Source organism: Malaclemys terrapin, chromosome 6, assembly GCF_027887155.1.
Source record: "Malaclemys terrapin pileata isolate rMalTer1 chromosome 6, rMalTer1.hap1, whole genome shotgun sequence".
NCBI classification, from domain to species: Eukaryota; Metazoa; Chordata; order Testudines; family Emydidae; genus Malaclemys; species Malaclemys terrapin.
Genome location: NC_071510.1, coordinates 8,998,441 through 9,013,553, shown reverse-complemented (window position 1 = coordinate 9,013,553; position 15,113 = coordinate 8,998,441). Strand labels below are relative to the sequence as shown.

At 46.0% G+C, this 15,113-nt stretch overlaps 1 protein-coding gene across 1 annotated transcript in view; it reads left to right on the top strand.

Moving 5' to 3' along the window:
- Positions 1–15,113, top strand: part of CPLX1 (complexin 1) — a 196,803-nt gene that overhangs the window by 104,719 nt on the left and 76,971 nt on the right. The window contains exon 3 of the mRNA XM_054032321.1: positions 7,061–7,236. Within this exon, the coding sequence (XP_053888296.1) occupies positions 7,061–7,236 (176 nt within the window). The remainder of the gene's footprint in view (positions 1–7,060; positions 7,237–15,113) is intronic.

The following is a 15,113-nucleotide window of genomic DNA, read 5'->3' as shown; positions in this document are numbered from 1 at the left end:
CTAAGATTAGCTTCAGGAGTTCAGAGGATTAGATCAAAATCATGCTGTGACTCAGAAACTCAGAGACATCAGGTTGTCCCTTCTGTTAGTCCTAAATAAGGCTCTGATACAAATAGAAGGATCAAAAAGCCAGTTCTTAGGCTCTCTATAGTGTAGAGTGCAGCAAAATGTTAACCTCTTTTGTGGATCTTAAGGTTTTTGGCGCTAGGTGGTAGCGGATTTTGAGAGTAGCTCATTGACATTTCATAACTTTTCAGAGCAAATTTTCAGACGCTGGCTCTGAAAATTCGGTCAGAAAGTTATGAAATCTCTATGAGCTACTCTCAGAATGTGCTACCAGCCAGAGCCATAAATTGCACCCTTAGAGTCTCCTTGTCATATAAACCGCACAAAGGCACATGCAAATTGTCATCTGGGGGTACTTCTGCAAGCCATTTTCAGATGGGAAAATGCAAACAAGTCTCCCTGCACATTCATGTAAGCTCTATGCATTCGCCTTGTGCCCGCTCAAGCACTGCTGGCACAAATCACTCTTCACTGACAAGGTGCCCCTTCTAGTCCATGCCATTTATACCATATGGAAATTTCCAGCTCTCTTTGCTTAGAACATTATTTTGAACATATTTCTACTACTTTCTCCCCCTGCAAATCTCCTCAAAACCCGCCATTTGCCATAGTCTACCCACCAAGTCCCCGAAGCATAAATAGGTCAGTAAAATTTGTAAGACATTAACTTGGGCCCTTATTCAGCAACTTAGTCCAGCAGGTACCCAACTTTAAGCACAAGAACTGCATTGGCTTCAGTAGGATTACTGATGTGCTCAGAGTTAGGCATATGTGGGGGTATCTTGTTGAATCATGGTGCCTGAGCGAAAGAAGTCCATTGCAGCCAATGAAAAGGCTCCCCTGGACTTTTGGGTCAGGCCCCTGATGCCTTGCCACCTTACGTAATGAAATCATCCCCTAATCAAATCTTGTCTCATGCTATTTTCCCCAGTGACATGTCTTTATCGGTCTCAAGGCAGATCCTTAGGGCAGGAATAGCATCTCTATGCAGCTATGGTGTGTGACATATAGGAGATCAGACTAGAGATCATTGCTTGGTTCCATCTGGCTTTAACATCTCTTGATGTTCTGCATCTCCCCATGGTGCTACATACAGCAATTAAATAATGACTTAAAGCAGCCCACTGGATTACAGTTAGGTAAGAAAAATGGTTTATATCGAGCTTCTTCATAAGCGATGATACAACACAATGATGCTTGGACAATGAATATTAATCCCAATACGAATAAAATGTCAGTATGATGCATCACAGGAAGTCCCAGGGGACAATAACTAAAGAGCCCAACGTCAACGATTTTACTGGGCAGTGACCACCCAGAGGTCTACTTCTCTTGGCTTTTAAACTTGACTCAGGCCTGGTCTACAGCTCCGTGAATAACGTAGCTGAAGTAGACGTACTTAGATCGACATGCCGTGGTGTCTTCACCGCTGTGAGTCAACTGCTGCCGCTCCCCCGTCGACTCCGCCTGCACCTCTCACGGCGCTGGAGTACAGGAGTTGATGGGAGAGCGCTCAGTGATCGATTTATCGCGTCTAGTCTAGACGTGTAGAAATACCCTCAGAGTAAGGAATCCTAGGGTCACACAAATGGGAGATGAGAATTGTTCTCCCGGAGAAGCATGGACGATGTCATAGCGTTTAAGGCCAGAAGGAACCACCAGATCATCCAGTCTGACCCTTCTACATCACAGGCCACCAGCACCCGCACACTAACTCAACAACCAAAATAAGACCAAAGTATTACAGCCCACGGGAGACTAGATTGTTATGTGCCACAGGCAGAGAATAGGAGAGACCGAGGGTAAGGAACTGACTAAGTGAGATACACCCAGATAATCCTTGCAAGTGATCCACACTCCACGTTGCAGAGGAAGGTGAAATCCCCCAACGTCACTGCTAATCTGACTTGAGGGGAAATTCCTTCCCTTCGCCACATATGGCGGTTGTGTTAGACCCTGACCCTCTGAGCAAGAACCAGCCAGCCAAGCACCTGAGAGAGAGAAAATGCTTGGTATCAACTCACAGCTGTGGCCCACCCAGTGTCTCATCTCCAGCTGTGGTCATCCCTGATGCTTCAGAACAAGGAGACCCAAAAGCCCCCAGACTACATTGTGAGGGAAGGGAATCCCTTCCTGACCCCCTCCAGGTGGCAGGCTGAAGCCCTGAAGCATAAGCGTTAGAAACATAATCCATTAAATCAGATTCTCTTCCCTGCTGTGACTGGTTTGCCTGTCTCTGTAGCACAGAGAGGCCTGAGACTGGCTGCATATTATTTATTATTATTACAATTTATCACCAGGTCTCGGATGCCTAGTCATGGACCAGGACCTGTTGTGCTATCCCCAGCTGGAGATTCCCTTATTACGTGGGATTCCTAGTGGGCAAAGCATGAGAGTAGCCAGTTCCTACCCCACCCTTTCCCTGCAGATTCAATATACAGATTCAACCAGCGGGGTCTTGCTTTCTTTCCCTAGAAGCTCCAGAAGGCAAAAGGGAAGAACCATTTACTGTTTCCCCCTGCCTGTTGCTGTAATTGCGAGTCTCAGTTGAATGTAAATTAATTCTTAGGAGTCCTGTCACTGAACTGCTAAAAAACCCAGCTAAAAGCTGCTATCCGGTGGCCAATAATAGTGAAAACTGAACTTTTGGAGGAGGAATAAGAGAGACATAAAAAAGCGTCTCCCCACCAAAATGCGAATTAAAATGTAACATGACATTACTGCTTCTTGTAATACATTCCATTCCCATCAATTAACAATGGTATCACAATGCCACATTCAGAGCGATTAGAGAACGGCTTTGAATTCTCTGATGAGTTAAAAGATTCCACAAGAACCCTGGGAACTAGGTTTCCTTTCTTCAAGGTGCCCTTTACACTGAATGATTTTAGAATTTAATATCTATAGGATTCAAAAAGTCAGCCGTGCCTAATGTGGGGGGGAAAAAGAGGCTGTCTAGTCTATTTCATACATAACATGCCAGGTTGTGGCTGCATTATGACATAATGCTGGCAAAGAAAAGCACTGCTTAAAGGCAGTAGCCCTCTCTCTTTTTCTGTTGCAGAATTCAGCTTCCTAAATAACTAGTTCACTGCGGTCCAGGCAGCTCCAGCTGGAGATAAACTAAGGGCAGATAACCTGACAGTGCACTGAATCTAAAACAGTGGGGTTACCAGTGGAAATATTTCTGGGGAAATCAAGCTACTAAATATATATCACAATGGATTGTGAATGTATAGGCACAGGAGGACTGCTTCAGAAGTTAACTGTATAATCAGCCCTGTGTATACCATCTTACTCTACCCTACCAAGTTCTAGCAAGCCAGAAGGCCTTGCTTGCGTCTCAGTTGGCTACCTACTCTTTAGGCCTTGGGCTCCATCAGAAATGCAGCTCAGGACCCCCAAGTTGTCAGGCATGGGAAAGGAAGGACTTCCTTATACCCTCTTCCACCCTGCTCAGGAGAAGACAGAATGTAGTATAGGTGAACTTCTCAATAAGATTCGTTCTGTCTCAATAGAACGCACAGGTCTCTTACTGTTCATGGCAAATGCCCTGTGAACAATGAGAGTGTACGGGACTAAAAATTGCTTGTTCATCATTATTTTCCCCCATACAATTAGAACCACATGTAATCACCAGCTAAAAAACTACACAGTTCTCAACTTTCATGGACTGGAATGGTGAAACCATGCACTTTTGGGATGAGATCTGGGAGAACACTCAGCGTAAGCTAGACACTTTTGCTTAGCATGCTGGCAAAAGTCGAAGTCCAGAGAAATCCAAAATGGGCAGAGAAGAAAAGTGCAGGAATAAATCAAAAGAGCTCTCAAAAATATTTCTACAGTTACTAAGTCATTCTGCTATGCTTGAGAACCTTCCTATAGGTTGTGATTTAGAATGAAAGCCTTTGAGATGCTGCCCAATTTGTCCTCCATTGCTGAACCAAGCTGATCATGAGTTGTTCTGTAGTTTGTTGAAAGATTTCATAGCTAGGGACAAGTATCTTCCATTCTTATCCAAAGAATCTATTGATAGAAGAGTTTGCCATAAAGGACCATAAAAGCTGATTCTCCTACTTCACCCAGGACTAGAGGGCAAGATATCAGTGTCTGTGCATGAACTTTGTCACTTTCATATCATGTAGCGCTAGGTCAGGCTTCTGTTATGTTCTCCGCATACACAAAGAGATCTTAGATCAAAACATAAATACTCTGGCTGTAAGGTTGCAACATAACACAACTTTATTTCTTAGAAATCAGACTGATAACACACATGCGCCGAAGACAGAGAGAGAGGAAAAAGGCTGCTCTTAAAGCAGTGAGGCCCAACTCATCCCACTTTGTTTTAAGCTGGCTCTTACCAGACTCCTCTGATTGTGCGCTTCACTCCAGAGCCCTCTCACTTGCGGGCAGGACCAGGAAACCCATTGCCGCATGCATACTCTTAAAGTGATAGCTTGTAATTCCAACACAGTCCTCACTACGCCACAGGGGGTGGATTAGTACTTTACAACCCAGTCCAAAGAATCATAGAATCGTAGGACTGGAAGGGACCTCAAGAGGTCTTCTAGTCCAGTCCCCTGCCCTCATGGCAAGAATAAGTATTATCTAGACCATCCATTATCTAGACCAGGGGCGGGCAAACTTTTTGGCCAGAGGGCCGGACTGGGTTTCATAAATTTTATGGAGGGCTGGTTAAGGGAGGTCGTGGCCCAGCCCCCACCTCCTATCTGCCCCCCCCCGGAACTCCTGCCCCATCCAACCCCCCCTGTTCCCTGACAGCCCCTTTGGGACCCCTGCCACATCCACACACCTCCACTCCCTGTCCCCCAACTGCCCCCGGACCTCTGCCGCCCCTTCCAACCCCTCCTCTCATTCCTAACAGCCCCCCCAGGACCCCTTCCCCATCCAACCACCCCTTCTCCCTGTCCCCTAACTGCCCCCTGCTGCCCCATCCAACCCCCCCTCCTTTCAGACTGCCCCCCAGGATTCCTGACCCCATTCAACCCCCTGTTTCCCCCCCGACTACCATCCACACCCCCACCCCCTGACCACCACCCTGAACTCACCTGCACTCTATCCAACCTCCCCTGCTCCCTGACCCCTTACCGCGCTGCCTGGAGCACCGGTGGCGCTGCCTGGAGCACTGGGCCTGGCCGCCGCTGCCGCCACCACACAGCACAGAGACCGGGTCAGGCCGGGCTCTGCAGCTGCGCTGCCCCAGGAGCTCACAGCCACACCGCCCAGAGCATTGCGCCGGGGCGGGGCGAGCTGAGACTGCAGGGGATGGGGAACAGCGGGGGACGAGCTGGGCAGGACGGTCCCGCAGGCCATAGTTTGCCCCCCCCGATCTAGACCAAGGAAGGGCAAGCCTGTAGCAGGGCAGGGAACCAAAAAGTCACAGTCTGCTTCCTGCTCTCCCCTTGCTCCAGGGCGAGAGTGCTTCTTGTTAGTGCAGATTGCTTCCCCATCTGTGCCCATTCGGGAGCAGGGGCCAGGACACATTGAGGGGCGGAGCTTCTGTGTCTTTTGCCCGCCCACTCCCTGGTCACCAGAGTGGGGAGAGGAGTGGGAGTCTGGCAGCAGCTGGTCTGCGTGCCTGCGTGGGTGCCAGCAATGGAGGTGAACCCCGCATGCTCCCTTACTGCCCTGGCCGCCTGTAGAGCATGGGTGTGTGTGTTCAGATTGATCGGCGTACCTGTGGCATGGCTCCGTCCTGTACATATTAGTGGGACTGTAATGAAGCATTGAAGCCAATACCCACCCAACAGCCCCAAAGGATCAACCCCATGCCGTGGTTATAGGTGCCTCCAGCCTAGACTGTGAGGGGCCCGAATGCAGCTATGGGAGGGTGGGGGGCAGCAGAGTGCATGCGAGAAGCCTCCCCGCTGGCATGGCTGGGAAGGGCCACACATGCGAGTGGAGAGTTGGCTCCGGAGAGCACCAGGCCTAGGAACCGGAGACCAAAACGGGGACAAGGAGCAGGCAGAGTTGTGGCCCTGCCCACCCCAGCATGTTGAGTGGGGCCGATGCAGTCTGTGAGAGCCCAGTGGGAGGGGTGGAGCAGGTGCCCTCTGGACATAAGGAGCAGCCCAGAGATACTGTTGGCACAAATCTGTCCGGTGCTGCCGAGTCCCCTGACCAGGGCCACGGCCTCTCAGCCACTATCTAGCCCTGCTCGTCTATAGGGTTACGGCGCTGGGGCTACGTCTGAACTCACCACCGCTGCCAGAGCGCTCCTTCGGACTGGGATACTAACCTCTGCATTCAGGATTTTCTCACTCTGCTCTTGTAGCGTTTCCCTTGCAACACCAGTTAAATTACAGAGCCGCTAGCACGCCACACAGCAGGCTGGTTAACTGTCCTGCTACAGCAGTGTACACCCAAAGGTCAAGAGCCACTCGTGTTTCCATTAACTGGGCACTTACGGAGCGCTCTCTACATTGGCCTCTATGCTCCATCTCGCAGCTGCTGGGTAACCACATCAAACGGGTCAAACCCGCGGTCGCCGGCTGCAAGCTGGGGACTTGCAGAAGAGCTTGCATGTGTATTTTTTGGCCTGTTTTCCTGTTTCCTTTGCTAAGTGCTGACCTTTTCCTGTCTCTGAGCTTGGCTCACCTCCCTGTGTCTGATGGAAAACCCTTTCCAGAGGAAGTGGGATGGGCTCCTACTTTTAGCTAGTGAACATGCAGGAACAGAAGTTTTGTAAAGGGACCACTCAGTGCAATGAAATCCCCTCTCTACTCACAGGACTGCAGGCTGGGACCTTGTTGCTTTATCCAACTACCGGGGGGCGGGGGGGGGGGAACTCTCACTGATGAAACAGGAAGTAATGGAAGGGTGGAGTATGGCTCCATCCCAGAGTACTCTAGGCAGCCCAGTTAACCCGCATTATGGCCACTTTACTACAAGAAAGGGCCGGCTTGTATTTACCTGTCCCTTAATCTGTTCTTCCTAACATGCACGCTGTCTCCTTCTTGTGTATTTTCTTTAGGGGCTACCAAAGACATGGGGAAGATGTTGGGAGGAGATGAAGAGAAAGATCCTGATGCCGCCAAGAAGGAAGAGGAACGACAGGAAGCCCTGAGGCAGGAAGAGGAGGAAAGAAAAGCCAAATATGCAAAGATGGAGGCTGAAAGGGAAGTGATGCGACAAGGGATTCGAGACAAGGTAGGTGTTGCTTTCAGAGCATGCTGTGTGAACCTGGGTGTGCCCTTCCTAACAGGGAGCTGGTATTTTTTTTATGATGATTATGGAATCACTACAGGACGAGTTTGATGAGTGATCAGGAAGCACCAGGTAAGTGCTTTGTTGCACTGAACGTTTAAGCTTGCACTCTTATCCTGAGCCTTCTCCTGTCTAAACCTGCCTCATGCATTGTGATGCCAGAATGGGAATTCTGGATGGACGGAGATGGATGGTCAGTATTTTGTGCATTGCTCATTAATCAGTACAAAAATAACTGAAAGGTACCAGGACCTTCCCCATCCCCACCCTCGCGCCGTTTGTCTCTCCAAGGTCATATAATTGGTTTATATAAAATACCGTCATCCAATGTGTTTTTGTTCTAAGAAAGTCCAAATATCTTCTGCTATTCAATGCGTTGTTTCCAAGATTTCCCAAATGCTTATGGATGAAAAGGGACAACTCATCTCTACTTCCCATGTTTGTTAGCATGATACTGGTCACTGGGGAACCAATTTGTCTGATGAAACAGTAAAATAAGAGAGATTCACTTAACATCTGCAAGAATTAAATATCAGGAAACATTGTTCTAGCCTTCTTTGCATTGATTGTTAATGGGAAATCCAGGTGCAGAGTCTGATGAATAAAGTAACACAGTAATGTTGAGGATTGTAAGCAAAGTTTAAAGGTTGATTTGGAAAAAAAAAAGTACAAATCCAAGCATTGCCAGGGAGATTGATGTAACTTAATATGACTGGAAACAGACGTGGCAGTGTGTCAGCCCTTATGGCCCTCTGTGGAAGTGTAGAGCAATTCTGCTTTCTCACTGTGGTAACCAGATCAAGAGGGTCTCATTAGAACAAGCTCCAAGATCTAAAAGCCTGAGTGGCTCTCAGAGGTGAGAGAAATAGCAGAAGGAACAGGAAGTCCTGCAGGGAGACATCCTGGACTTGAACAGACCTCAGAGGACTCTTGGACAATAGTCCGTGGAGGAGTCCGCAAGTACAGTTGTGCACGAGGGCTTTGTTACTTACATTGCATGTCCAAAGGTAAAGCGTAACAGCAGATCCCTAGAAAGAAGGGGTTGAGTTTCAGACAAGATCTTATTGGGGATGGAATCAATTCTCAGAATATATTCAGGTGACCAGTGTCGGGATAGCGTCAACCAGACTGGGGCTCTCGAGTGAGATGATGGTGCTGACTGTCAGAATTGGTACTTGTCCAGTATCTACCCCTATGCAGGTTATGATGACCTCCGAAAGAGACAAGGAGAGAATTTAAATCCTAGCACAGAGGAAAATGGTTATGGACCGTGATGTAGGCAGTCTGGTGTAGTAGTAAGAGCAGGAATCAGGTCTAGTGGGCAGAGCAGCACCAGAATCAACTGTCAGTTATCAGAGCCGGGGTGAAGCCAGAGTCAGAACCAGGAATTGAAGCTGTGGGTTGGAGCTAAGGTCAGATACCAAATGCCAGAGCCGAGGGTCTGGCCAGAGTCAGGGTCCAAAGTCAGAGGCTGGGGTTGGAGCCAGGACTGGTAACTGATAGCTGGGAGCAAGGCGAAAGGGCAGGAACTGGAGGAGAGGCAAGGATGAAGCATGGAGCCGGAGTAGGAACCAGGAACAGGGTAGAGTGCAGGAAGCAAAGTCCAATGTAACCACAACAGGAAGTCACCTTGTTGCTCAGACTAACTTCCTGTGCCTCCTTCTGTCTTCAATAGTGTGGTTGAAACAATTGGTGGAGCTGGGCAATCCTCCAATGAGGCTCCAGTGGATGGTACCTTGGCTGAGGCCCACCAGGTTTTGGCAGACATTGGGTGGAGGCCAGAATACAGGCGCTGTCTGGGAACTCCCAGGCCTGGGTTAAAGATCTGGGACATTCAAATTGGGTCAACAATTCCAAACAGATCATGAAGATTCAGGAAAGGGATGCTTTGTGAATACAGTGGAGTCGCATCACAGGCACATTTAACTTATGCGATTTTAACTATATGCGCTTGGCAAAACAAAAACAAACAAACAAAAAGAGAAAAATAACAATTTAAATACTGTACCTGTGGTGCGGGTGATTCTGCCTGCCATTCCACTCAATGAGCATTTGACTATACGCGATTTTTGCCTTATACGCTGACCCCCGCGTCAGATGTGACTCCCCTGTATATTGTTCTTGTGCCCCAGGTGTGAGTTTAGATAAAATACCAGTTTTCAAGGAGAATAGTCAATAATAAAATTGAGGGATTTCATTCTAAGAAAAAATACCATTGAAAGGAGATTGTCTCCTTGTGATAGTGGTAGGTAGAACATTCATTAATGGGGAAGATAGGAAGCTGGATTGGTTCTCTGGCCAATGCCAGTGGGCTGTTTTAAATATAAGGGGGATACAGTGAGTAATACATTTCTTAACAGGAGACAAGTGAACCCCCAGCACATAAGAAGGGTCAGATTAATGGTCTATTTAGCCCAGTATCCTGTTATCTGTCAATGGCCAGTGCCAGGTGCTTCAGAGGGAATGAACATAACATGGAAATTATTGAGTGATCCATCCTCTGTCTTCAAGTCCCAGCTTCTGGTAGTCAGAGGTTTAGGGACACCCAGAGCATTTTGGGTCCCTGACCATCTTGGCTAATAGCCATTATGGACATATCCTCCCTCAACTTATCTAATTCTTTTTTTAACCCCGTTATACTTTTGCCCTTCACAACATTGCCCGGCAACAAGTTCCACAGGTTGGCTGTGTGTTCTGTGAAGAAGTACTGCCTTATGTTAGTTTTAAACCTGCTGCCTGTTAATTTCATTGGGTGACCCCAGGTTCTTGTGCTATGTGACAGGGTAAATAACACTTCCTTATTCTCTTTCTTGTCACTGCTCTTGATTTTATAGACCTCTATCATATCTCCCCTTAGTCATATTTTTCCTCAGTTTAACAGTCCCAGTCTTTTTAAGCCCTCCTCTTATGGAAGCTTTTCCATACCTGGAATCATTTTTGTTGTCCTTCTCTACTTTTTTCCAGTTCTAGTGTATCTTTTTTTGAGATGTGGTGACCAGAACTGGACACTGTATTCAAGGTGTGGGCGTACTGTGGATTTATGAAATATGATATTTTCTGTCTCATCTGTCCCTTTCCTAATTCTCCTGACATTGTTCACTTTTTTGACTGTCGCTGCACATTGAGCAGATGTTTTCAGAGCATTACCCACAATGACTCCAAGATCTCTTTCTTGAGTGGTAACAACTAATTCAGACCCCATCGTTTTGTGTGTATAGTTGGAATTATGTTTTCCAATGTGCATTACTATTCAGTTTCATCTGCCATGTTGTCAACCAGTTTTGTGAGATTCCTTTGTAACTCTTCGCAGTCTGCTTCGGTCTTAACTATCTTGAGTATTTTGTATTGTCTGCAAATTTTGCCACCTCACGGTTTACCCTCTTTTTCCAGCGCATTTTTGAATATGTTAAACAGCACTGGTCCCATTACAGACCCTTGGGGGACCCCCACTATTTATCTCTCTCCATTACGAAAACTGACCATTTATTCCTACTCTTTGTCTCCTATCTTTTAACCAGTTACTGATCCATGAGGGGCCCTTCCCTCTTATCCCCTGACAGCTTACTTTGCTTAAGAGTCTTTGGTGAGGGACTTTGTCAAATGCTTTTTGAAAGTCCAAGCATGCTATATCCACTGGATCCCCCTTGTCCACATGCTTGTTGACACCCTCGAAGAATTCTAAGAGTTTGTTGGGGCATTATTTCCCTTTACATAAGCCACATTGACTCTTCCCCAACAGATTGTGTTCATCTATGTGTCTGATAATTCTGTTCTTTACTATAGTTTCAACCAATTTGTGTGGTACTGTGGTTATGCTTACTGACCTGTAATTGCCAGGATCGCCTCTGGAGCCTTTGTTAAAGATTGGTGTTACATTAGCTACCCTCCAGTCATCTGATACAGAGGCTAATTTAAGCAATAGGTTGCATACCATAGTTAGGGGTTCTACAGTTTCATGTCTGAGTTCCTTCAGATCTCTTGGGTGAATACCATCTGGTCCTGGTGACCTATTACTGTTTAATTTATCAATTTGTTCCAAAAGCTCCTCTATTGACACCTCAGTCTGGGACAGTTCCTCAGATTTGTCACCTAAAAAGAATGGTGGAGGTATGGGAATCTCCCTCCCATTCTTTCCATGAAGACTGATGCAAAGAATTAATTTAGCTTCTCTGCAACAGCCTTGTCTACGTTGAGTTCTCTTTTAGCACCTTGATCCTCTAGTGCCGCATCTTCTTGTTTGACAGGCTTCTGATGTAGTTAAAAATTTTTGCTGTTCGTTTTTGTGTCTTTTGATAGTTCTCTTCAAATTCTTTTTTGGTCTGCCTAATTATACTATTTACACTTGATTTGCCAGAGTTTATGCACCTTTCTATTTTCCTCAGTAGGATTTGACTTCCTATTTTTATAGGATGCCTGTTTGCCTCTAACTGCCTTTTTTACTGTGTTGTGTAGCCGTGGTGGCATTTTTTGGTCCTTACTAGGTTTTTTTTTATTTGGGGTATATGGTTAGTTTGTGCCTCAGTTACGGTGTTTTAAAATAGTTTCCATGCAACTTGCAGGCGTTTCACTTTTGTGCCTGTTCCTTTTAATTTCTGTGTAACTAGTGTCCTCATTTTTGTGTAGTTCTCCTTTTCGAAGTCAAATGCTACTGTGATGGGTTTCTTTGGTATTTCCCCCCCTACAGGGATGTTAAATTTAATTCCCTAATGGTAGCTATTACTGAACAGTTCAGCTATATTCACTTGGACCAGATCCTGTGCTCCACTTAGAACTAAATCAAGAATGGCCTCTCCCTTTGTGGGTTTCAGGACAAACTGCTCCAAAGAGCAGCCATTCATGGTGTCTAGACATTTTATTTCTGAATCCTGTCCTGAGGTGACATGTTCCCAGTCAATATGGGGATAGTTGAAATCCTCCTCTATTATTGGGTTTTCTGGTTTTTACATATCTAATCTCCCTGGGCATTTCACAATCATCGTCACCATCCTAGTCAGGTGGTCAGTAGGAGATTCCTACTGCTAGACTCTTATTATTCCAGCATGGAATTTCTATCCATAGAGATTCGATGGTACTGTTTGATTCATTTAAGATGTTTACTATATTTGACTCTGTGCTTTTCAGTACTAGCATGCTATGACACTTTTGTATTTTTTTGTTTGATTTTGTTAGCAAGTAGTTTTTAAGTGAAGCGAAACTTGGAATCTGGAAGACAAGTTTGGAAAGGTTGAACTGCACTAGATGAGTGGGGTGGATCTGAGCTTAGTGACAGAAATGATAGTGGTTCCTGGTTGTAAGGAGTGGCTGGCGTGAAAAGAATGATGAGGATGTAAGGGACTCCAATCTCTTCATTTTTCTCTTGAGCAAAATCCCTAATCGCCTACCTTTGAAAGAGGGAGCTGTTTCCTGAAGAATTGGAAAAGTTGTATTAAGTCTTTAAAGAGCAACTTGAAAGAGCAGATAGCTTTTTGTTTGATAGGTCCACTGTGGGGGAATAATACTCTGCCTGGCAGAGAAATTGATTTGATGATAAGAGACAAAGACTTGTAATAACTACGATGAGATCCTAATGGATGGAACTGGGAAATCTGAAATGAACCGAGATGTGACAGAAAGAAGTTTCCACTATTTGACAGTGTTACATTTTTGTTTCTCAGTTTAGTAATTGACCTTGGTCTTTGAAAATCACTGTGAAACTGGAACTCTGGGGAAAAAAACAGAATATGGAGTGCAGTAGGGATATATGTATAATATTCAAGAAGGTCTTTCTTTCTTTCTTTCTTTTTCTTTCTTTCTTTCTTTAACTTTTGAGTGCTTGACTTTGCATCCTTAATATCTTTTAATATGATTTTTAATGTAATTTCCTGCATTTAAAAAAAAACAAATTGAAAAAACTGAAATTCCATCATGTGAAACTCTCTTGAATTCTCATCAGCAGGGTTAGACCCCTTTAGAGCCAGAGCACAGAGCACTTGAGTTGCAGGACCGACTGATAGCAATAATACGTTATTCTCTTTGTGGGCCCACCAGTAAAAGGGGGTGGGACACACATTTGGCCAGTCGTTTTCGTAGCTATTTGCTGACAACAGAGGAATGCTGAAATTCGAGAATCATGGGTTCTACTCCAGATTCTGAGACTCTCAAGGTAACAGACACTTCTGTCCCCATCTTGTTCCAGTATTCCCATTAATTGTAATAGGCAATAAAATCCCCTGGATGGTTTTGAGAATCTCAGCCACCGGCAATAAAGTTCTCTGCCATCCTTGGAATTTTAGAACTAAAACACTGGCAGAAACAAAAAACGAACTCCCCTTTCCCAGGAAAAGCATAAAAGCCTTGAACCTGGATGAGGACTGCATCATTCCCAGAGCTCCCATGAGCTATGCTAGCCTGTGTTGATTTTAACCTCTAGGAAAGTGACATTTGAGATGATCAGATTTGGATAAGCTCTCTAGAAGCTATCCCACACACTCTTGCTAATGCTGGTCCTGCTGGCGTCTTTTTCCTGCATAGAAAAGTGTTGCCTTAATGCTGGCTTTTTGACCTGGTTGCCAAAGTCACCCTCAGGCTCTGAGTCCCCAAAAGATGAAATTGAGGTTTATATTTGTAGACCTAGATCCTAATGTGAGATGCTCAACCTGCACCATCACATAATTAATTTGCCATGAATGCTTCATTCGCGTATTTGCATATTTAACTGATGCTTAGCCATGAAAATCTAGTCTGGAAGGCACTGGAATAACTGGATGTGTATTGACTCCGCTCTGCAATAACATAATTCCTTTGACAATAAGCTCCAAACCCAGCAGGGCAAATTTTCTCTTGGTAAAATTTTGCTTCTGTTAAACAGCTTTACAGTGTTTGCGACGCTCTCTGATTTTAGTGAAACCAGGGGATGTTTTATTCTTGGAAAAGAACAACTTCAGATGTAGCTAGCACCAGGGGGCTTTAAAAATGCCAACTCAAACCTGCTTGAAAACCTGGTTGTGAAGATGTACCATTCCTGTGGAGGGAAATATAAAATTCATTCTCCATCACAGACTACCCACAGCTAAAGAGAGCCAGAAGAATATTCTCCTCAAGTCAAAAGTTAAGGGCCTTGATAATACTTTCCCCAGCAATTAATCATGTTCTGCTATTCCGAAGATAAAAGTTTATGGCCTGGGCAACTGAAATGTCCTGTCTGGCAGACAGTGCACCATTTACAGCCCTGTCTCCCGGCCCTCCTCCCTGTGGAACTTTTCAGTTCAAATCTGTGGCCAGGGTGTGGTTAAGGCACTGGCTCTGGGTTCAATTCCCTAACCCTAAGCTTTGCAGGGCAGTGACTGTGTCGGTGTATCTACAGTGTCTAAGGGTACGTCTACAGTACCCACCGGATCAGCGGGTAGTGATCGATTGATTGGGGATCAATTTATCGCATCTAGTGTAAGCGCGATAAATCGATCCCCGATCACTTTGCCATCAACTCCTGTACTCCAACGCGGCAAGAGGCAGAAGCGGAGTCGACGGGGGAGCGGCGGCAGTCAACCCGGCGCCGTGAGGACGCAAGGTAAATCGACCTAAGATACGTCGACTTCAGCTACGCTATTCTCGTAGCTGAAGTTGCGTATCTTAGGTCTCCCCCCCCCAGTGTAGACCAGGCCTGAGGGTACGTCTACACTACCTGCCAGATCAGCGGGCAGTGATCGATCCAGCGGGGATCGATTTATCGCGTCTAGTCTTGATGCGAGAAATCGACCCCTGAGTGCTCTCCCAGAGACTGCTGTACTCCAGCGCCGTGAGAGGTGCAGGCGGAGTCGACGGGGGAGCAGCAGCAGTCGACT